The following is a 23,274-nucleotide window of genomic DNA, read 5'->3' as shown; positions in this document are numbered from 1 at the left end:
TTTGAGCCCAGCTGCCCTCACGTCCTTCTATAGAGGAACAGTAGAGCATGTACTAACCAGTAGTATCTCACTGTGGCATGAAAATAGCACCCTTGCAGAAAAGGAGGCACTGGGGAGGGTTGTAAGGGCAGCAGAGAAGATTATTAGGGCCAGCCTGCCAACCACTGGTGAACTGGCAGAACAGCACTGCTTGTCCAAGGCATGAAGGATAATCAGGAACACTTCACATCTCTTTAACAAATTGTTTTCCTTCCTGCCCTCCGGTAGACAGTACCATAGCCTGAGGTGCAAAACACGTGGATTCAGGGACAGCTTTTACCCAACCGCCATAATACAGTTAAATACAAATCGATAGAAAGAATATACAACCCCAAGCCAATGAAGTTTGGACGTTGTGTAAAATGTAAATAAAAACAGAATACAATGATTTGCAAATCCTATTCAACCTATATTCAATTGAATACACCACAAATACAAGATATTTAATGTTCAAACTGATAAACTTTATTGTTTTTGTGCAAATATTTGCTCATTTTGAAATGGATGCCTGCAACACATTTCAAAAAAGCTGGGACAGTGGTATGTTTACCACTGTGTTACATCACCTTTCCTTCTAACAACACTCAAGAAGCATTTGGGAACTGAGGGCACTAATTGTTGAAGCTTTGTAGGTGGAATGCTTTTCCATTACAGTCCAGGGTCTCTGTTGTATTTTGCTCTTCATAATGCGTCACATGGGCGACAGGTCTGGACTGCAGGCAGGCCAGTCTAGCACTCGCAATTTTTTACTACGAAGCCACGCTGTTATAACACGTGCAGAATGTGGCTTAGCATTTTCTTGCTGAAATAAGCAGGGATGTCCCTGAAAAAGACATTGCTTGGATGGCAGCATGTGCTGCTCCAAAACCTGGATGTACCTTTCAGCAATGATGGTGCCATCACAGATGGCACTAACACATCCCCATATCTTTACAGATGCTAGCTTTTGAACTTTGCGCTGGTAACAATCTGGATGTTCTTTTTCCTCTTTTGTCCGGAGGACACGACATTCATGATTTCCAAAAATGATCTGAAATGTGGCCTCAACAGATCACAGCACACTTTTCCACTTTGTGTCTGTCCATTTCAAATGTGCTTTGGCCCAGAGAAGGCGGCGGCATTTCTGGATGTTGTTGATATATGGCTTTTGTTTTGCTTTGAGTTTTAACTTGCACTTGTAGATGTAGCGACGAACTGTGTTAACTGACAATGGTTTTCTGAAGTGTTGCTGAGCCCACGCAGCAAGATTCTTTACACAATGATGTCGGTTTTTAATGCAGTGCCACCTGAGGGATCAAAGGTCACGGGCATTCAATGTTGGTTTTCAGCCTTGCCCGTTACGTGTTGAAAGTTCTCCAGATTCTCTGAATCTTCTGATTATATTATGGACTGTAGATGATGGAATCCCTAAATTCCTTGCATTTGAACGTTGAGAAACATTGTTCTTAAACTGTTGGACTATTTTTTCACGCAGTTGTTCACAAAGTGGTGATCCTCGCCCCAGCTTTGCTTGTGAACGACGGAACCTTTTGGGGATGCTCCTTTTATACCCAATCAAGACACTCACCTGTTTCCAATTAACCTGTTCACCTGTGGAATGTTCCAAACAGGTGTTCTTTGAGCATTTATCAACTTTCCCAGTGTTATGTTGCCCCTGTCCCAGCTTTTTTTAAATGTGTTGCAGGCATCCCTTTCAAAATGAGCAAATATTTGCACAAAAACAAATCAGTTTGAACATTAAATATCTTGTCTTTGTGGTGTATTCAATTGAATATAGGTTGAAGATGATTTGCAAATCATTGTATTCTGTTTTTATTTGCATTTCCCTCAACGCCCCAACGTCATTGGAATTAGGGTTGTAGAATGTCGTACACTGTAGCATCTGAAAGCAACTTTATCCTTGTAGCATCTTTATTTGTGCAATATCCTGTGTCCTTTATTTATTTATTGTATGTTACGTATATACAGATACAGAGACAGTTATTGATAGTTTTTTTTCCAAACCCTATTTATCACTATCACACACCTTGGACTTTTATTCTGTGTTTTTATCTAATTGTGCAGCGTGTCGATATTTCATTCTGTGACAGCATCTATGATGTTTTTTACTGAATGACAATAAAAACGCCTTTATCTGGGGTGTTCTCTCTTATGGTGCTCACTGTATGTGGGCGGTGTGTGTGTGTTTGCAGGCATTTGAGGTGTGTGTTCCAGTTGGTGGAAGCCGTGGCAGCTCCAGGAAAATCACCTACACAAACCCGTACACTAGTAGCCGCACATTCCTGCTCAGATCTGACCATCCAGACCTGCTGCGGTTCAAGGAGGATAAAGTCCAGGTGAGATGAGACAGTCTCTTACTTTCATTAAGAGTAAGATCGATACTTTGACCAACAGCCAGACAAATGTGGAACCTTTCTGCTGAACAAAATGAATTGTTGTTAACAGAATCAGATACTTAGACTGAAATACTTTGCATGGACAGAACTATCTTTTAAGGAATCTCTGTGACCCGATTTCCGAATTATATTCTGTGATATCTTAAACTGGAACTTATTATTCTGATCAAGAAACATTTCTGCTGCTTTGACACATTGTCAAATTAAACAAGCATTTCTGAATGGTATACACTGACTGCATGTCTGTAAAGTGTCAGAAATCCTGCTGTGTTCTCAAGCACCACATCTGGATCTCCTGGAGCATCCTCAGGTATCCCTTGGAGTTTCGTTATGTCAGTCAACAACAAATCTGTGCAGAAAGAGAAAACAATAGAAATATGGATCCATATTTCCAAGAAGGAACAGGAGACATCAAACATATACATAATTTTCACCTTGATTTTTTTTTTTAATGTTGACCTTTTCAAACTGTCTTTTCCTGTTTCACTTGAATGTGAAGCTGTGACTTCACTTTCTCCAGTCACTTGGTGGCTTCCCTCATGAGTCGCCTTCATGCACAGAAGGAAAATGTAATCACTTGACATCAGTTGTAGACACTTCATCTTGTGACTTATCTGTGAAGGAATAACACACACCTGAACATGAAACAGCTCAGCAGCTATCTGTCCCAGTCTGTGTGGTTCCCTAGTTTTGAACGGATCATACAGACATAGTGATGTCATGACCACATTTCAAAGTATTAGGTATGTAGAGAAAATATTACACAAGCCATAAAATTAACCATTTTGAATGAATGAATGAATGAATGAATTTATTCAGCACGCACATAAACAAAACAAAATACCAACATAAACTCTTACTAACATACATAAAAAATAAACAAAAGAAAAATACAACAATAACTCAGTTTCTCAAATTAGGTGCAGCCGAAAGGGCATGGGCTGAAGCAAAAGCTTGTAAACGCCCACCCCGTACACCGTACACCCGTTACCATCCACAGTTAAATACACTCAAATAAGATAGAAATCAGAAAATAACATAACTAAACAGAATAGAACAATTTCATATTTACATTTTACATTTACATTTTATATCTACATTAGAATATAGTTAGGTACTAACAATTGCATCAATGGCATTCCATTATTTTCAATTCATTTAAAGTTTAATGTTGTGTGGGCCGCTGAAGAGGAGGTACTGCTGGCCCACCACCACAAGATGGCACCCTGCTTGAAGTGCGGGCTTCAAGCACGAGAGGGCGTCGGAGCGACCGGGAGTGACAGCTGTCACTCATCATCCGTACCAGCTGTCACTCATCCACTACACATCACCACCACCATAAAGGCTGGACTGCAACTCCACCTCCCCGCCGAGAAATCAGCTCCCAATCAGGTAATTTCTCTGCTGAACGTGAAACTGCATTATAGTCTGGACTCTTTTTGCAGCCGTATTCCTGTGGTGTTCCTTATCCGTTGGATTGGCGTTAGGTGTGATCAGCGACGGCTTCGCTCCACACTCCAAACCAGATAAGTGGTTAAACAGGAGCTGCACGAGTGTGTGATTGGAGGTGGAGGTGCTCCCTCCTAACTAAACACTGACTGTGGGATTACTGAGTGTGCGAACTCACACTCATCAGGACTGTCTCTGTTCTCTGCCAGCAGTACCGGGTCTGACTGCTGAAGACAGTGGCCACCTGGGGTGCAGGGCTTGGCGGCTCCGGTGTTCTTCAGATCTGTTGGTGGTGGAAGCTGTGTGGGATCCGGCTCTTCTCTCGCCAGACGTCTTCTATCATCGAGCCTGCCCACACATCACCTTGTGTATAATTGACATTCCACCATATTGTTATTGTCTGTACTTCATTGTGCGATTCACAACATTAAATTGTTACTTTTTGGCTTATCCATTGTCCGTTCATTAACGCCCCCTGTTGTGGGTCCGTGTCATGACACTTTCACAACATTTAACACATTTTTACCTTCTAAGCAATTACAAATAGTCTTGCACCCTGATCATTACTGACATAATGTCATACACCAAGTACTGTTCAATGTCTATGCAATCGTCTACACTTCTTACTAAGTCTATTAACATTTTTACTCGTTTGTGTACTGTGCTAACATAATTTCTTTATATTTCTTTTTGAACTTATAAATGTTTCCACACAATTTAATGTGGTTATCCAAATGATTCCATAATTTAACTCCACATACCGACACACACCAACTTTTCAGAGTAGTTCTTACATAATTTACTATAAAGTTACCACATCCCCTCAATCCATACTGTCCTTCTCTCTTACAGAACAGTTTCTGTATATTACATGGCAGTTCATTTTTATTGGCTTTAAACATTAGTAATGCAGTATGAAACTTTACCAAATCAGTCATTTTTAATAATTTTGACCTGATAAACAATTCATTTGTGTGGTCTAGATATCCTTCTTTATGCAAAATTCTAACTGCGCGTTTTTGTAATATAACGAGGGGATGAAGTGAACTCTTATAGTTGTTACCCCATACTTCTATACAGTAAGTTAAATAAGGCAAAATCAATGTACAATATAACACTCAAAGGGCATCATGCTCCAACAAATATTTAACTTTATTAATAACTGCGAGACTTTTGGAAACTTTACTCTGTATATATCTAATGTGCTTTTTCCAACTTATTTTTTCATCTATTATTACACCAAGAAATTTACATTCTGATACTCTTTCAATTTGAACACCATTTATACATATCTTTATCTCAGAGTTTACATTGTAATTTCCGAAAAACATTATTTTAGTTTTATCTAGATTTAAAGATAATTTACTTGTGTCCATCCAACTTTTTAGTTTATTCAATTCCTCATTAATAATACGGGTAAGTTCACTATAATTTTCATTTGCATAAAATATGTTTGTGTCATCTGCAAATAAAATCATTCTCATCACTTTGGATATATTAAATATGTCATTTATATATAAATTAAATAACTTTGCTCCCAAAATTGAACCTTGGGGTACTCCGCATAAAATCTCCAAGTTATTTGATGTAAACTCACCCATTTTCACAAACTGCTTTCTCTCTGTTAAGTAACTCTGTATCCATTGCAGTGCAACTCCCCTAACACCATACAGTTCTAATTTTTTAATCAAAATTGAATGATTAAGAGTATCAAAAGCTTTCTTTAAGTCTATAAAAATGCCAACTGCATATTTCTTTCTCTCTATAGTATTGGTTATCTCCTCTATGGTTTCAATTACTGCCATTGAAGTGGACCGCTTACTCCTAAAACCATATTGGCATTCATTTTCTATATACTGCATTAGCAGTGGGCTGAAAATATGTCCTTGACATCTGACCTTGATCACTGACTGATCCTTACCAAAATTAGATCACTTCTTCCAATCCACAAGCCCAGTGTGCCTGACAAGTGTGATCAAAATTAGATTGTTTTTCAGGTAGCTTGCTAACATACATGCAGACATAGGCATATAAAGACCAAGATGATATGCAGAATAAGCTGTATATAAGCCCAGAGACCCCCTGGTGCCACGGCTTATCTCCAGATTTCACAGCATGATGTAGATGAGTTTATGACACAGGTTACCTCCCCAGCCAAGGCTGGTGTCACAGATTGAATGGTGCTCCTACAGATCGGCGCCCGTGCCTTCACTGCGCTTACGTCATTTCAGAGCATCAGCTGCAATTCACAGATTATCGCCTTGTTTCTACTTTATTTCTGACTTTAGAATGATTTAAGAGGTTTTACTTTGTCATTTGATGGTTAATAATCACATTATTCCCTTTGATCAGTTTGGGTGTAGAGAGTCAGTCTCAGATGTGCTGCTGCTGTGCTCTGATCGCTCCCTCATCTTTTATTATGAAATAATGCTGAATTTATGTGGAAATAATTGTTGTACAAGTTTCAGATATCTGTCGCTGAGATAGATGATGACTGGAGTGCAGTTTTAAGCAGAAACGAGGTGATAATCTGTGAATCACTGCTGACGCTCTGAAATGACGCATGCACAGTGAAAGCAGGGGGACCGATTTTTAGGGGGGGAATGTTCAGTCTGTGACACCGGTACCCATTTACAGCTGGGTGGACTCAGATAATGCAGATTCATTGTCTTGTACAAAGACAGAGACAGGTGGAATGAGCGGGATTCACACCCAGGTCTACAAATCCACATGTTGGTAGGCCAGCTCCTATCTATCAGCTCTGTACACACACACACACACACACACAAACACGACACTCCTCTCCCTAAAACCGAATGAACAAACAAACAAACAACAGCTTTGCTTGTCTTCAGATGTCCAAAAAAGATTGCACTACTCAACTTAAAAAAGTTAAGGTAACAATTTGCATTTATCTTTTTAAGTAATTCAAACTCGGCCACTATTGAGTATGACAGTGGTGGCTCGTCCATATGGGCAATCGTGCAACGCAACACCAGAGAGTCTGCAGTTTTTCCTAACTCTGACTCATCATCCAATTAGTGTGTGAAGTTGTGCTTCATGAAGTACTGCCCTTTAGGACAACTTCAGCCGCTCTGAACGGTCACATTGACCGCACCAATACACTTCATATGAAACCTGTAAAACCTTTTGCTGTTGTTTTTTTTATTTTTGTTTTTTCAAATTGCAGGCTCTCCATGCAATCTCTGTTATAGCTCCAAGTGTGTGCACTTAACATCCTGATGTCATATGTAACCTGTGGGAGGGAATTAGTCTGGCAGCAACGGACCAGACAGATGATTCAGAATCATCTGTCTGGCTCATGTTGTCCTAACAAATACAGTTGAAACTCTCCTGGAAGCAGAAAAAGTGATGAGCAGGCTAATGGTGATCATTCATCACCTCACCTCCATCAATGAGGGCTTCAGCTGCCTGTAATATGCAGTCACAGCTCCTGAGAGAGAGCACTCTATGGGATTATATTTGTGTCAGCTTTGTGAGCAAGGTTCCAAGTAAAAGGTCAAACAACTGAACCTGCATTTTTTTAAATTAGATTTTTTTTTTTCTTCATTTTTAAAATCTTCTTTCAACCGCTCCTATTAGGGGTCGTTACAGCAGGTCAAACGCTTCCATCTCATCCTGTCCTCTGCATCTTCCTCTGTCATGCCAACCACCTGCATGTCCTCCCTCAGCACATCCACAGACCTCCTCTTTGGCCTCCATCTTTTCCTCCTGCCTGGTGGAAGTTATGGACAATGCCAGTCACCCTCTGCACACTGTCAACAGCAACCAGAGGAGCCTCTTCAGCCACAGACTGCTCCTTCCCAAGTGCAGGACCAACAGACTTTGTCCTTCAGGCCAACAGACTGTACAACTCCTCACTCAGGGGGACGATGAGTAACAGGAAGACAGAGGACGGGAAGGAGAGGAACAGTAGTAGACAGTAAACCAGCATTGATCAGTATGTCTGGTATTTATATTGTGTATTTATATTTATATTTGCAAACAGGTTTTTCTTTTTTACTTTCACTTTTGATACTTTGTGTACTTCTTACCGTGTGGGCTGCTGTACAATGCTGCTGGAACCTTAATTTCCCTGAGGGAGTCTTCCCAAGGGATCAATAGATTAGATTAGATTGGATTAGATTAGATTGAACTTTATTGAACTTTATCAATAAAGTTCTATCTAATCCAATCTAATCTAGTCTCTCTTCTTCACCTCTCTACCACATAATCCATTACTTTGGACTGCAACTTTTTAAACTCATCTACCTCAATCATCTCTACTCCTTGTAACCGCACTATTCCACCAGTCACACACATGTAATTAGTCTTGCTGTGACTGACTTTCATTCTCCTTATCTCCACATCTCCAAGCTAGTCTTAACCTGATCTCTATTCTCACAACAGATCACACCATCATCTGAAACCATCCATGGAGACACTTGTCTGTCAACCTGTCCATCACCTTTGCAAACAAGAAAGGGCTCAGAGCCAATCCTCGGTGTAATCCTACCTCCACTGTCACACTATCCTTGTACATATCCTGCACCACCCTCACATACTTCTCTACCACTCTAAATGTCCTCATACAATACCACAATTCTTCTCTTGGTACCCTGAATGTAGTGGCTGTGCATCCCATGTGGCTGAGTTATTCATTATACATTATAAATGACATTGTATAAAATGATACAATAACAATATTTGGATTGTTTGGTTCTGTCTTGTCAAAACTCCATATATGTAAAATACAGACATAAATAATCAGAAAACAACACATAAAGTATAAAACACACTTATTTCTATTGAGGCCCAAAAGAAGATGCACCATCACCATTCAGCATATGTGCAACATATTGTAATATACAATAATGACACACAAATCACAAAACCCATGATTAATATTTGATATCATTTTTAAGGTATGGATCAGATCATTTTTCAGATCAGCAAAAAAGAGGGAAAAAAGAGAATAACTACTTTGTGTTCTATTGTTATAACAAGAAGGAAGAGACAGTGGACAGTTCATCCTCAACTCCTTTCACATCAGTAGAGATTCTTTCTGTGGTTGGATCCAGAATTGCGTTGAGCCTGTTGTCTGTAACGACGCATGACATTGTAACAGGCTGGTTGAGTGAGCAGCTACCATGGGAGTTATAGTCTTTCCACATTACGAGGATCATTGAGAAGTTTTGAGCTTCACCCAGAACAAGTTGGGCGTGGTTCTTCATGTTTTGCACTCTGAGAAACCAACATTCCTCAAGAATGTGTGAAGTTTAAACTCTGTTAGTGCAATGTGGAGAAATGTTGGTTTCTCAGAATACAAAAGATGGTGAACCACGTCAGACTCAAAACCTCTCAGTCACCCCTTGGAGATTTGTAGGAAGATAAATACATTTAAAGATCGAATATTTGAGGGCATTTTTGCAGATGACCACATAGAGATTGACCACAGTTGAGTCATTGTAGAGCCTAGGATTTAAATTGTATTCAAAAGACGTTTACAGCGAAATGGATGTAGCTGTCTGCTTGTCAGGCGTGGCACAAACAGAGCAGGACACAAATGCAAAACTCTCACAAGCAGACTGGTGTAAGAAAAAGGTTTAATTAAATAAGCAGGGATTCGGTACACGGGAGGTCTGGCAGCGAAGGCAAAGGTACAGTCAGGCGTAAGGCTGAGGCTTGGTCAAATAAACAGGCTGAGATCAAAATACATGGCGTGGTGGCAATCAAAGACAGAGACAAAGACGTGGTCAAAGACAAAACAAAGTCGAATACCAGCAGGCTGATCAAAAGGCAGGAAATAAGGGCTGGAAAGGGAAATACATTGAACAATCTGGCAGTGACCTGTGAGACTGTGAGGGCTTAAATAACTGGTGGTGTAATTAGTGGAACAAGATGCAGGTGTCAGTGAAAGTTCTGGAAAGCAGACCGGGGAAAGCAAAGATTGTGCACAGTGCAAGATAGTGAAGGCAGGAAAACACAGAGTGGAGTGATGAAAGAGACAAAGACACGTGAGCAGGTGCAAGAGCAGAAGTGGATGAAAACAGAGCAGAAAGAGTCACAGTGAGAGACGAAGACACAAGTGCTGGTGCAGGGGCAGTCAAAGAAGACGAGGCAATAACAGAAACCGCAGACAGAAAACAATACAACTATGACCAGGAATGATCTAAGCAGGAACATATGAACTGAAAAGTGAATCATCAAAATAAAAGCAAAACTAGAATGAAAACTAATCATGGCTGAAAGTAGAAATGAAAGATAACCAGGTGGCAAAACAAACTATTGTTTAAACAGCAGATAAACCGGTGACTACAGAATAGTGCAATAAATAAAAAGACCTAACTGATGAGCAATAAGTGACAAACGGAACATAATCAGAAGAAACACTTGAAGATAAATAACCAAAACCTGTGACTAATGCGTAATACAATTAATGTGATAAACAGAATTAAACTAAGGCTAAACCAACATAAGGGACCAAGAGTAAAAGCAAACAATAAATAATAAAGCAAAACTATATACATGAGCAGCACAGAAGATAAATGAAACAAAACCGTTCATAAGGGAAGCAAGACCCATGATAACAAGACATGACATGAATAATCACACAGGGGCTAGAACACAGAAATGGATACAAATCCATACTTATGGCAAACGGCCCTAAAGGGCCGGATCATGATACTGCTAGACTTAGGGGAAATGTTTGTGTTGTGTTGTTTTCTGGTGGTTACTGGTGGTATTGCTACGGGCCCCTTCACACATAGTGCAAATAAGTACCACTCAGGGTGATTCACATATGAGCGAACCACGAACCGTCGCACCGGATCGTGCACACGACGGTGTTTTTCTAGCAGGAACACAGTACGAGCATCTGCAGCTGCTCGTACTGTGTTCCTGTGTTTGTCTGAAATGAGTATCTGGCTCAACCCTATTACGGACCAAGTTGTACTTGCTGCACTCATCACCTTTACATCGCACCCGTGCATGGTGTTAATCCTGGAAAACAGTAGAAGGACTGTGAGCCATCATCCAAAGCTATTTCATAGACTGTGTAATGTAATTCACTCAAGAATATTTTATGAGGTTTTTTTTGCTTCAAGCCATCAGTGCTTTGTGGGGCATCATCTTCATTCATTAACTGTTCAAATGAATTATTTTCCAGAACAAAGGCGGAGGGATCGAATGAATTCATTAGAACTGTTGTCAGCAGCCCCATGTCTCTAATCGCTGATTCACGCACACAGACGTGAAGGGCTGGACATCATTGGCTTTCATTTGCTGAGGTGAGATGAAGTGTCAGAAATAATGACACAAACAGCATTTTAATTATCAGATAAATTACTGAGTTGAGATGAGAATCTGCTTCCACGTAAACTATTAAAGAGTTGTGCAGTGCATTGATTAGATAGCAAGCAGAGTGAAAAACAGCGTGGAGCCTCATAAAACATTTACTGTGTTTGTGGCATTAAGCAAATGCAGAGGCACTTTCTCTTATTTTGAAATAACTAACTAGCTGTGAAAAAAAAAGAAAAACCAGCTGTCCAGAGGAAAAGCAAAATGGAGATCTGCAGTGTGTGTGTGTGTCTGAGGAAGACTACAGCATGAACCCCTAAAACTGGTCCAGCAATGATAGGTTTAAAGGAAATAAGAAGACTGATAAGCCCCAATTAAGATACTGGTGGAACAAACTAAATGACTAAAAGGAACTCCTGAAGAAAGAATGGTGGAAGCATCCACATTAGGCTTTGTTTGCCCTTAATTAGAGATGAGGGTAATTAAAGTTGCATTCATGATGGAGATACAGTAATTTAGACCAAAATCAAAATGTGACGTCAAGAAGTTAAGGACAACTAATGGTGCAAAAGGAAAATTAGTGTTTCTTCATATATGTGATAGTTTTATTATTACAGACAACCATCAACAACAGACAATAAGTAAAAGCTGGAACCACATCCATCATGACCATCTGACCCAGAGCAGGAGCACGGAACATCTCAGACACATGTTGGTCAGGCTATATTCCCTGCACGGGCGTGAGGTTTAACCACATCACGCAGCTGCTGTGAAAAGCTGCTGTGTTCCCGCGTGCACGGACCGTCGCAGCATGTATTTTTTTATTTTTTATTTATTGTTTCTTCACAGCAGCTGCCACTGTGTTCCCATGTGCACAAACCGTTGCACCGGGATCGTGCACGCCTGCCTGCGATGTTTCGTGGTTAGCTCTAAATAGCTGTTACAGTAGTGTTCAGAATAATAGTAGTGCTATGTGACTAAAAAGATTAATCCAGGTTTTGAGTATATTTCTTATTGTTACATGGGAAACAAGCTACCAGTAGATTCAGTAGATTCTCACAAATCCAACAAGACCAAGCATTCATGATATGCACACTCTTAAGGATATGAAATTGGTCTGTTATTAAAAAAAAGTAGAAAAGGAGGTGTGCACAATAATAGTAGTGTTGCATTCAGTCAGTGAGTTTGTCAATTTTGTGGAACAAACAGGTGTGAATCAGGTGTCCCTTATGTAAGGATGAAGCCAGCACCTGTTGAACATGCTTTTCTCTTTGAAAGCCTGAGGAAAATGGGACGTTCAAGACATTGTTCAGAAGAACAGCGTAGTTTGATTAAAAAGGTGATTGGAGAGGGGAAAACTTATACACAGGTGCAAAAAATTATAGGCTGTTCATCTACAATGATCTCTAATGCTTTAAAATGGACAAAAAAACCAGAGACGCATGGAAGAAAATGGAAAACAACCACAAACTGGATAGAGGAATAACCAGAATGGCAAAGGCTCACCCATTGATCAGCTCCAGGATGATCAAAGACAGTCTGGAGTTACCTGTAAGTGCTGTGACAGTTAGAAGACGCTTGTGTGAAGCTAATTTATTTGCAAGAATCCCCCGCAAAGTCCCTCTGTTAAATAAAAGACATGTGCAGAAAAGGTTACAATTTGCCAAAGAACACATCCCCTGGCCTAAAGAGAAATGGAGGAATATTTTGTGGACTGATGAGAGTAAAATTGTTCTTTTTGGGTCCAAGGGCCGCAGACAGTTTGTGAGACGACCCCCAAACTCTGAATTCAAGCCACAGTTCACAGTGAAGACAGTGAAGCATGGTGGTTGCAAGCATCATGATATGGGCATGTTTCTCCTACTATGGTGTTGGGCCTATATATCACATACCAGGTATCATGGATCAGTTTGGATATGTCAAAATACTTGAAGAGGTCATGTTGCCTTATGGTGAAGAGGACATGCCCTTGAAATGGGTGTTTCAACAAGACAATGACCCCAAGCACACTAGTAAATGAGCAAAATCTTGGTTCCAAACCAACAAAATTAATGCCTCGCAGATGTGAAGAAATCATGGAAAACTGTGGCTATACAACTAAATACTAGTTTAGTGATTCACAGGATTGCTAAAAAAAAACAACAGTTTGAACATAATAGTTTTGAGTTTGTAGCATCAACAGCAGATGCTACTATTATTGTGAACACCCCCTTTTCTACTTTTTTTTTACTAATAGCCCAATTTCATAGCCTTAAGAGTGTGCATATCATGAATGCTTGGTCTTGTTGGATTTGTGAGAATCTACTGAATCTACTGGTACCTTGTTTTCCATGTAACAATAAGAAATTTACTCAAAACCTGGATTAATCTTTTTAGTCACATAGCACTACTATTATTCTGAACACTACTGTACATTGTTCTTTCTGGTAAAGTACAGCTTGGCCAGGGATGGCAATATCTTTAACTTTCTGCATTGTAAGTCCTCATGATAGCACCTCAGCAGACAAAAACGCGGCTGTTAAAATGTCTTTTCTCCTAAAGTTGAGATATTTTACAGCTACAGTGAAGCTAACAGCAAACAGTAACATTTTTTTGTTTTGCTTCTCTGTTTTGAACAGTTTCGCAATCTTTTGACTGCTGAAATCACAGACATGCTGTTAAAAACTGAAACTGCTTTAAAGTAAGCTTCTAGTTGCTCCAGAAGGTTCACCCAGTTTCTGCTACTGCTGTACAAAAGTCAGGAAAACAGATATGGTGCAGACAATCTCCAATCAATCAATCAATCAATCAATGTGTAAGGCAAACATCTGGCTCACCATAACTGTCAGTCACATTACAGTGTTTCTGCTCCTCTAAACATTTGGTGATTTGGTATGTTCTATTTTCTTTAATACAGCCAGAGGAAACAAGTCATCTTCTCAGTCTTTTCATATTGTTATATTTGGATCTCAAACAAATTCATCAATGTACAGCTAAAACATATCATTTGACGATGTTGTTCCAATACTTTGAGAGGGGACTGTCAAGTCAGGAAATCGATGACATATTGGTTGTGTGTGATGGACATGACTAGGGATCGGTATTGATAAAATTTTATTGATATCGATGCCATTATCGATCCCGCTTATCGATCCGATTCCCTTATCAATACCTCCTGTGAATTTTTTGTGCTCTAAAATAGGCTTTGCAGGTTTTCTATCTCAACAACATTTTATCGAGTCTTAAAGTAAAGAAATATGAAATTGGTTACTGGATCCTTGATCTCTGGTTATAAATAAAAATGTATAAAATGTGTACATGGTGACCCGTGGATGCGAAGAACTGAATTGATTTGATCTTGTTTATTTCAGGGGTGGCACAGTGGCACAAGCAGGTTTGCTTCCCAAACAGAAGGATCCTGTTCAAGGCCACTTGGGCCTCATTCTCTATGTATGTATGTGTGAAGAATCATGAAAAGGCATCTGGTGTGAAAACGTGTGCCAAAACCACATGCAGCTCTACTGTGGTAAACCCAAGAAAAAGAAGAGAAGCCAAAAGAGACTTTTTTTATTGTTAGTTCAGTGGACTCCAGGCAAAGTATCATTTTGTCTGAGAGTCTGATGCTTCAAAATGGTCTGGTGTTGCTGAGCACTTTTGATCTGCATTTTCTGTACTCTGAAAATGGTTTATGGGTGTTTTATAAGTTTGACTGTTTTGAAAGCATGTTGTAGGCTGTCAGGGAGTTTCTTTATTTTTTTGAAAACCCCACACTACAGCCCTGAGCAGAATTTGCAGCCAGGCTGAGCTGAAACACAACATGAATTCATTAAACATCAAACCGAAACTTTACCTGACACACAACAGCAGACTCAGCTAAATCGTTTGTTTACAAGGTAAATAACAATTATTCATTTATAGTCTTTTCCCCACTTTTAATGGTAAGAAAACATGATGAACACAAAAACAACAGAAAGTACCTTAGAAAAGTTTTGTGATTACAAAACATGATTAAGAACCCCTTCACACATAACACGATTGAGGCTTAATGGTGGACGAAGGAGGCGTCAAATGGCACTTGTGGTATATCGGAGCCACACTTGAATGCCTTGTACAGCAGTCGCCACATTGATTCAGGCATGGCACATGCACTCTATATTCGCGTACCGCTCGCGCCGGAAACCTATTCAAGCGGCGGGCATGATGAGGTCGCACTGCTATCTGATCATGTTTGGAGCATTTGAACGGCATGTCCTACGCAAGTCGGACATATCGTACCACGGACGAGCAACTGCACGAAATCATCATCCATGTTGAACCGTGGCTGAATGACACCATCGAGGCAGCTTTCACACCAGTGGCCGTAAGTCATCAAATGCTGCACGAATGGCCATTTGATCCACTGTCAGCTGAAGTCGGCTAGAATCCAGGTGTCACCCACAAACATCCAACACCACTCACGGGGCACTTAGATAAGGCGAGGCTATTTGTGCAGCCTGCACGAAAATAGAGAGCAGGTGACCACTTTCGAGCTTGCTGTGTGTATGGCCTCACATTTTCTAAGTGCCGCACGAGTATGGCGTTACCAAGTAACACAGTGCCCCCCCCCCCCACAACACAAATGGCGTACAAGTGTGTGTGGGTCCCCCATACACCATGAGTCTATCAAGGTGCGACTGAGGTTGCAAAGGCTTGCATGGTGGGTCCAGTACAGTGTGATCGTTGTCAGTGCAGCACACACAGCTGGATGGCTGTCACATCCATGATAGAACAGCTGACAGCTGTGGAACACCATGGCATATTCCAATCTCACACCACAACAGAAATGTAAATAAAAACCCAGCCCTCCTGCATGTCACAGCGTCAGCGTGCCAGCCGACCGGAGAGCCACGTGACGTGACACGTGATCGCTGATGCTCACGGCACAGGTGAGCCCACTGAGGCAATCAAATGATCCCAGTGCATGCGGTTGCACCGAAGCTGGCAGATGATCACACGCGGGTTCACCATAGCGAGCCATGTTGCACTTGACCACTCTGTCATCACTACTCAAAGCTGGAGAACAGATATCATGCCATGCAGAACAGCACTTCTTCACAACACGCCACCACCATGCACATGTATCTGCGGGCTCTTTTAACACCATGAAAAATAAAAACAGCTCACCGGCCCGCTGCACCTCGTGACACGTGACCATTCATGTGAGTGCTTTGCTGCTCCACATCATAGCTGACTGTTGTACCCGTGGACAGTGCCAGTAAGCCCATACATGTGAGGAGAGGTGGGTGTGCTGATCATGTATTGATTGACATGGTAAAACGCGCACACATGCACTACAGTTATGCATATGTCAGGGGACCGTGGTTGACATGAAATCACGTCATGGGATGGATGACATTTGAAATCATGCAGGGATAGAGCTGACCACTGGCCACGGCGAGTGCTGCGGTCCTACTGCGTGTGCCGGTTCCACATTGTAGCTGACCGTCAGCGAAACGCAAAGCTCTGGAGGACGCATATTGTCACATGTGTTCCACTCATCCATATGCAAGGCACGGTACTGCACGTGTCTGCGAATGATGACGACATGGAGAGAAATAAAAACAAACTAGATCGCCACAACCACATCTCAGCGCACACGGTGATGACCATGCAGTCAAAGCTGCACTTGACCACTGTGTCATTGCTACTCAAAGCTGGAGAACACATATCCTGTGATGCAGAATATCACATCACAAGACACCACCACAAGGCGTGTGCATCAGCGGGCTCCCCTCATATAGTAATCAAGAAAAACGCATATCTTTGGAACGCGGTCGCCAGAGCTTCAGTGCACGCTGGACACGCTGAGCAGGCTCATGTGTTCATGATACGAACGCATCAGGTCATTCATGTAAAAAATAAAAGGAAGAAAAAGTCATCATGTCACTTCATCACTTCCTGGTGTATATTGTGCGCACAGTAATTAAATATTATAGAAACTGCAGTGTTTTGTTTCTTTTTTGTTTGTTTTTTTACAGTGAGAACAGATTCATGATCAGTAACATGGTTGTCTTACATTTAAACAGTACATTCATTGTTCTCATAATATTCTGAATCTGTGCTGTCGCATTAATTTTGTGCTTATGCATTTTCATTCATTTATGTACGTACATATATGCAGCATCTCACTGCTTCGCTGCTGTGTGGCCAAGACTTTCCATGTGCTCGCGCTGTGTTCCTGCAAGCGCCACGGGTGTGCATGAAACCATTGCTGCGTGACCATTCACGCCTGTCCGACCATGTGTCCCTCCTGGCAGCAGGTGGAATTTTTCGCAGCTCCCCAATTTTTTTATGTTTTTTTTCACAGTCTTTCGGCCGGTTCCTGCTTCTTTCTCCCAACTTTGTGTTATGTGTGAAGGGGCCATAATGGTATACATGTATGCGTATGTGAAAATATTTACGTAAAACATCTACAGTTTATACGTAGGCATCAGTTGGCAGGATGTGAGTGTGAGGAAAGCGTAGTTGTGTATCGTAAGAGGGTAACCAGGTGTCTTTGTATATGATGTTTTTCGATGCTGTTTTTCGTATACGTTTTAAGCTTTTCTAAGTTTGAATGATCTAATAATAAATTGAATCAGTGGGTTATGAATATCTTTGTTCCTTTTTTCCAGTTCAATAGTAGAATTTTATCGGTAGTTAATCATATCAATACAAATGATTTGTGCTATGGGGATGTAATGCAGAGAGGTAGTTTGTTGATTGGAGAACAGCGAATTGAATTCTGATTGGATTTTATTTCTGTGGGAATTCGAGGTCAAGGTTTATTTATTGTCATTCAAGCATGTAAAACACTAAAGGAACGGAATTCCGTAGTCAAGGTCCGGTGAAGGCATGAAAGTAAAAATAAAAGGAAACAATATGCAAAATATATACAAATAAAATACACAATAAGTTAAACATAACTAAAATAAGTTAAACCTGAAGTAAGTTAAACAGAAGATCCAGTGTGTTTAACTGCAATAAGTGAACTGTGACCTTATTGCACTCAGTTCCATTTAGCAGAGTTTCATTAGGTGTCTGACATTTTGTTTATCAGTCTGATAACTTACAGAAAGAAGCTGGACCATAGACGGGAGGTTCTGGCCTCGATGCTGTGCAGCTTTCTCCCTGAAGGCAGACAGATAAAGAGTCCATGGGCAGGGTGAACGGGTTCCTTCATAATACTGCAGGCCCTGCTCCTGCAGCGGCTGATGTAAATATCACTGATGGAAGGAAGGTTACGACCAATGATCCTCTGTGCAGGTTTCACCATGCACTGCCTCCCTGCCCGCTGCAGAGCAGTGAGCGTACCACACAGTGATGGACTGGGTCAGGACGATCCCCACCACACGTGTAGAAGGACACAAGAGCAGGGAGGGCAAGTCCAGCTTATGTCAGCTTCCTCAGAAAGTAGAGGTGTTTGGTGGGCCTTTTTTCCACAAGCTTGCTGTGTTGTTTGACCAGGTGAGGTTCTCAGTACTGTGCAGACCCAGGTACCCGGGGAACTTATGGAGAGTTGTTGCCAAGCCAAAACATAAATCTTTTTTATGGAAATGCTGAGCAACATGACATGGTGACTGCCAAGCCAAGTGAAGGCAGCATGATGGCAGCATGATATACTCGTACATTGGTTGGTTGGTGGATTTATTTATAGTTATTGCGTCTGCCAAGGATGTCGATTTTGCAAGTTTTCCCACCTACAAAGAATGGAGAGGTCTGTAAGTTTTATCATAGATACACTTCAATGACTGTGAGAGACAGAATCTAAAAAAAAAAAAATTTGATTTTAAATAATAAATTTGCATTTTGTTGCATGAAATAAGTATTTGATCACCTACCAACCAGCAAGAATTTTGGCTCTCACAGACCTGTGAGATTTTCTTTAAGAAGCCCTCCTATTCTGCACTCTTTACCTGTATTAATGGCACCTGTTCACACACTCAGTCAATCAGACTCCAACCTACCCACCATGGACAAGACCAAAGAGTTGTCTAAGGGCACCAGGGACAAAACTGTAGACCTGCACAAGGCTGGGATGGGCTACAAGACAACAGGAAAGCACCTTGGTAGAAGACAACTGTTGGCGCAATTCTTAGAAAATGGAAGAAACACATGATGACTGTCAATCTTCCCTGGTTTTGGGCTCCATGCAAGATCTCACCTCGTGGGATAAGGATGATTCTGAGAAAGTCCAGAACAACACAGGAGGACCTGGTCAATGACCTGAAGGGAGCTGGGACCACAGTCACAAAGATTACATGAGTAACACATGACGCCGTCATGGTTTAAAATCCTGCAGGGCAGCAAGGTCGCCCTGCTCAAGCCAGCACATGTCCAGGCCCATCTGAAGTTCACCAGTGACCATCTGGATGATCCAGAGGAGGCATGGGAGAAGGTGATGTGGTCAGATGAGACCAAAATAGTGCTTTTTGGCATCAACTCCACTCGCTGTGTTTGGAGGATGAGAACAACCCCAATAACACCATTCTAACTGTTAAGCATGGGGGTGGAAACATAATTTTTGAGGGTGGTTTTCTGCAAAGGGGAGAGGATGACTGCACCGTATTGAAGGGAGGATGGATGGGGTAAGGTATCATGAGATTTTGGCAACCTCCTTCCCTCAGTAAGCGCATTGAAGATGATTTGTGGCTGGGTCTTACAGCATGACAATGACCCAAAACACACAGCCAGGACAACTAAAGCCGGGCTCACACGGCAGGATAATTAGGCCGATATCGGACCCGATCTTCCCCTTCCGACAATCTTAAGGACATCCCGACAATCGTGATGATGCTAAAGATAATCTTATCAGATATTCCTGTCTTGTGTGGTGTGTTAAGAGCATTCTGATCTGCTCAGAAGGACGTCAGGAGCGCTCCCATCGCAAATCATGGATATTCAACGTGTTGGATTTTTTTGGCCTGATATCGCAGTGTGTGTGGTGTCCTCCGACCAAAACAAGCTCACAGCCTGCTGAATGTGACATGCAGCCAATCAGAAAGCGAGGTGACGGACACACTGAGCGTAAAATAAAATCAAAACAGCTGTTCTGACTTACCAGAAAGTCCGGTGGTCACACTGTCTTCACCCTTTTAAAGAACACCTTTTCTTTTCTTTTTGTATCATTTTTTCTGTTTGTTTTAAATAGTCCACAAAGTACCTCCATTTGTTTACTCTGAAGTCACGTTTAATCTCGAGAGATTTTGCAAGATTTCCTGTCTGAGCTGTGAATGTCCGTGTGTGAAATCTGTTCGTGTGTGGTGTTGTTGTCCTTACCGTTTGGCTGAACACCACACACTGTACGACCAAACCTGTTAGATCCATGGTTTTTTATCTTCACGTGTGTTGTCTCTCAGGTTTTGGAAACCTAAAGATAATTTTAAGATCCTGCTGTGTGAACCAGGCTTTAGGAGTGGCTCCATAAGAAGCATTTCAAGGTCCTGGAGTGGCCTGGCCAGTCTCCAGACCTGAACTCAATAGAAAATCTTTAAGAGGGAGCTGAAACGTCAAACCTGAAAGATCTGGAGAAGATCTGTATGGAGGAATGCACCAAAATCCCTGCTGCAGTGTGCAAACTTGGTCAAGAAGTACAGAAAACTTCTGAGCTCTGTAACTGCAAACAAAGGTTTCTGTACCAAATATTAAGGTCTGTTTTTATACTTACTTCATGCAATAAAATGAAAATTAATTATTTAAAAATCAAACAATGTAATTTTTCAGATTTTTTTTTTTTTTTTTTTAGATGCTGTCTCTCAAAGTTGAAGTGTACCTACGATAAAACCTCTCCATTCTTTGTAGGTGGGAAAACTTGCAAAATCGACAGTGGATCAAATACTTATTTGCCCCACTGTGTATAGGCTTTAAAGGATTACTGTTAGCAGAATTATGTCAAAGCTACTGCACGGATTTTGACGAAATTTTCAACACAGATACATATTAGGCCATGGAAGAATCCATTCAATTTTGGAGGTAATCTGGATCCAGATCTGGATTCTGGATCAAGTTTCACTTATACAGGCTTTGAAGGATTATGTTAAAACTACTTCACAGATTCTCGCTAAGCTTTCACCACGGATACATATTAGGCCATGGAAGACGCCACTGAATTTATGTAGGTGATCCGGATCCGGATCTGGATCAGGATACGGATACTGGATCAAGGTTTCCCTTTGTGTAGGATTTGAAGGATTTCTTCAAAGCTATTTCACAGATTCTGACCAAATTTGCATCACAGGTAGATATCTGGGCATGGAAGACTCCACTGAATTTTGGAGGTGATCCAGATCCGGATTGGTGGATGTCAGAAATCTGTCATTGCTCTTGTTTATTATAAACTTTTTGTTTAAACTGTATGAAACATCAAGCATCAGTTGGATTTCAATTGTCATAAGTGTTTGATAACAAAATTTTAGCAATAATTGACATTTTTTATGTATAATACAGATATACCTGTATTGTAAATTTGATTGGAATATCAGATTGGAATTGACTAAAAATAATTCATTTTGATCAGGCTCTAGAATGAAGAATTGTGACATATTACAGTCTGTAAGGTTTTTCTGTATGATTTCTCAAAACTGAAGGTACTGTAATTGGCAGCGACTGGGTATGTTATTTTCTTTTTGGATATAATTGAAGGCCATGAGCAAGACATGATTGGCAGGTTAATCCTCTTCCAATCTAAGATGGAAAAGCAATGTGCTTCTTATTCATTAAAACTATGAGATCATTCCAAAGCAGGTATCAGGATGGTGAGAGCTTATTATGGTGAACTTCAGTGGATTTTCACCAGGAAGTTAGTGGTGTTCATGCTATTATTTTTATAACAGGCATGCGTTTTTATGGATTTATCTGCAAATGGAAGGTATTTAATATTCAGTTCTTGAGTTATTTTCTATTTGTATCCATGTGGATTGATAATCTTTGTTTAATTTTGGATATACAGTAACTGGGTGTCAAAATTCAACCCCTCAGCTGTGTCGTGACATCTGGATAATGGATCAAGTAAGGGATTGCCTGTTGGGGTGTAATACAATGGGGATGTTGTGTGCTTTGTGGCCGCCACGGTAACAATGAAGGCCCAACAGGAACCCTGAACACAAGATAGCTAACAGGGTTCTGGTGAAAAAAGAAGTCTTTAATCGCAGACAAGGTGGAGAAGGTGATTGCTTGTAACCCAGCGACTGAAAGTGGATGAAGACTGCAGCAGGTCCTCAGAGCCCGATCATCTAGGATTTCCCAACCATTGGACCAGGCCAAGGATCTGTCAAGGACCATCTGTTTGGCAGCGTGCAGCGACATTCCCACATTAAACAAGCCAAAGCACAGGTGTCTCTCCATGTCTGTACACCATCACATTTGCGAATCAGTCAAGAAGCTGTCTTCCTCGCCACCGCGCTGACTTTGTTTATCATATTGAGCTCAGAGCAATGGTTAAAGTATTATTGAATAAACTATCCCCATGTTGGTATCCCTCAGACAAAGTTTTCTGGTAAAATTTTCTTGGAACCCCCCAAAATAAGTAAAAGTAATATACACAAAGATGATGCTGACACAAGCATAACATCACAGTACCGTTTGACCTCTGAATGCATAGTTTCCAGCATACTGTTCAAAGGCAAGAATCCTCATCGCCTATAAAGTTGCAATAGAAACCTTGTATTTTAACACTCATAGGTCACAATTCTAAATTGCTTCCAAGCAAGGTGAATTTTGGTTAAATTGGTGTTGTAACACTATAAATGCTTTATTTCATTACTAAAGCCGTGGTCACAAGCTACAAGCAATAGCTAGCGACAGAGGCAAAGCAACAACTTCCCATTCATTTTCAATCAGAGTTGCCATTTTGCAGCGGCAAGAGACAACGGTCGCTCTGCCACCAACTAGACAGGGCCAGAATAGACCTGAAGTGTAGTTTATGCAAATACTGAGCAACATGACATGGTGACTGTCAATCAGAGTCAATAGGCAAAGCAACATCACACGGTTGTTTGCTTGAACAAAATAATGCAAAATGCCGGAAAATGCAATGAAATGGCTTTCTGTATAAATCTAATATGTTTCTCATGTGTTTTATAAAAGTTAGAGAGAA

At 40.9% G+C, this 23,274-nt stretch overlaps 1 protein-coding gene across 1 annotated transcript in view; it reads left to right on the top strand.

Moving 5' to 3' along the window:
- nphp4 (nephronophthisis 4) overlaps positions 1 to 23,274 on the top strand; it is an 804,312-nt gene that overhangs the window by 780,027 nt on the left and 1,011 nt on the right. The window contains exon 29 of the mRNA XM_034171910.1: positions 2,232 to 2,375. Within this exon, the coding sequence (XP_034027801.1) occupies positions 2,232 to 2,375 (144 nt within the window). The remainder of the gene's footprint in view (positions 1 to 2,231; positions 2,376 to 23,274) is intronic.

This window comes from Thalassophryne amazonica, chromosome 6, assembly GCF_902500255.1.
Source record: "Thalassophryne amazonica chromosome 6, fThaAma1.1, whole genome shotgun sequence".
Lineage (NCBI taxonomy): Eukaryota > Metazoa > Chordata > Actinopteri > Batrachoidiformes > Batrachoididae > Thalassophryne > Thalassophryne amazonica.
The sequence above is the reverse complement of the archived record's forward strand: the minus strand, read 5'-3'. Positions and strand labels throughout refer to the sequence as shown.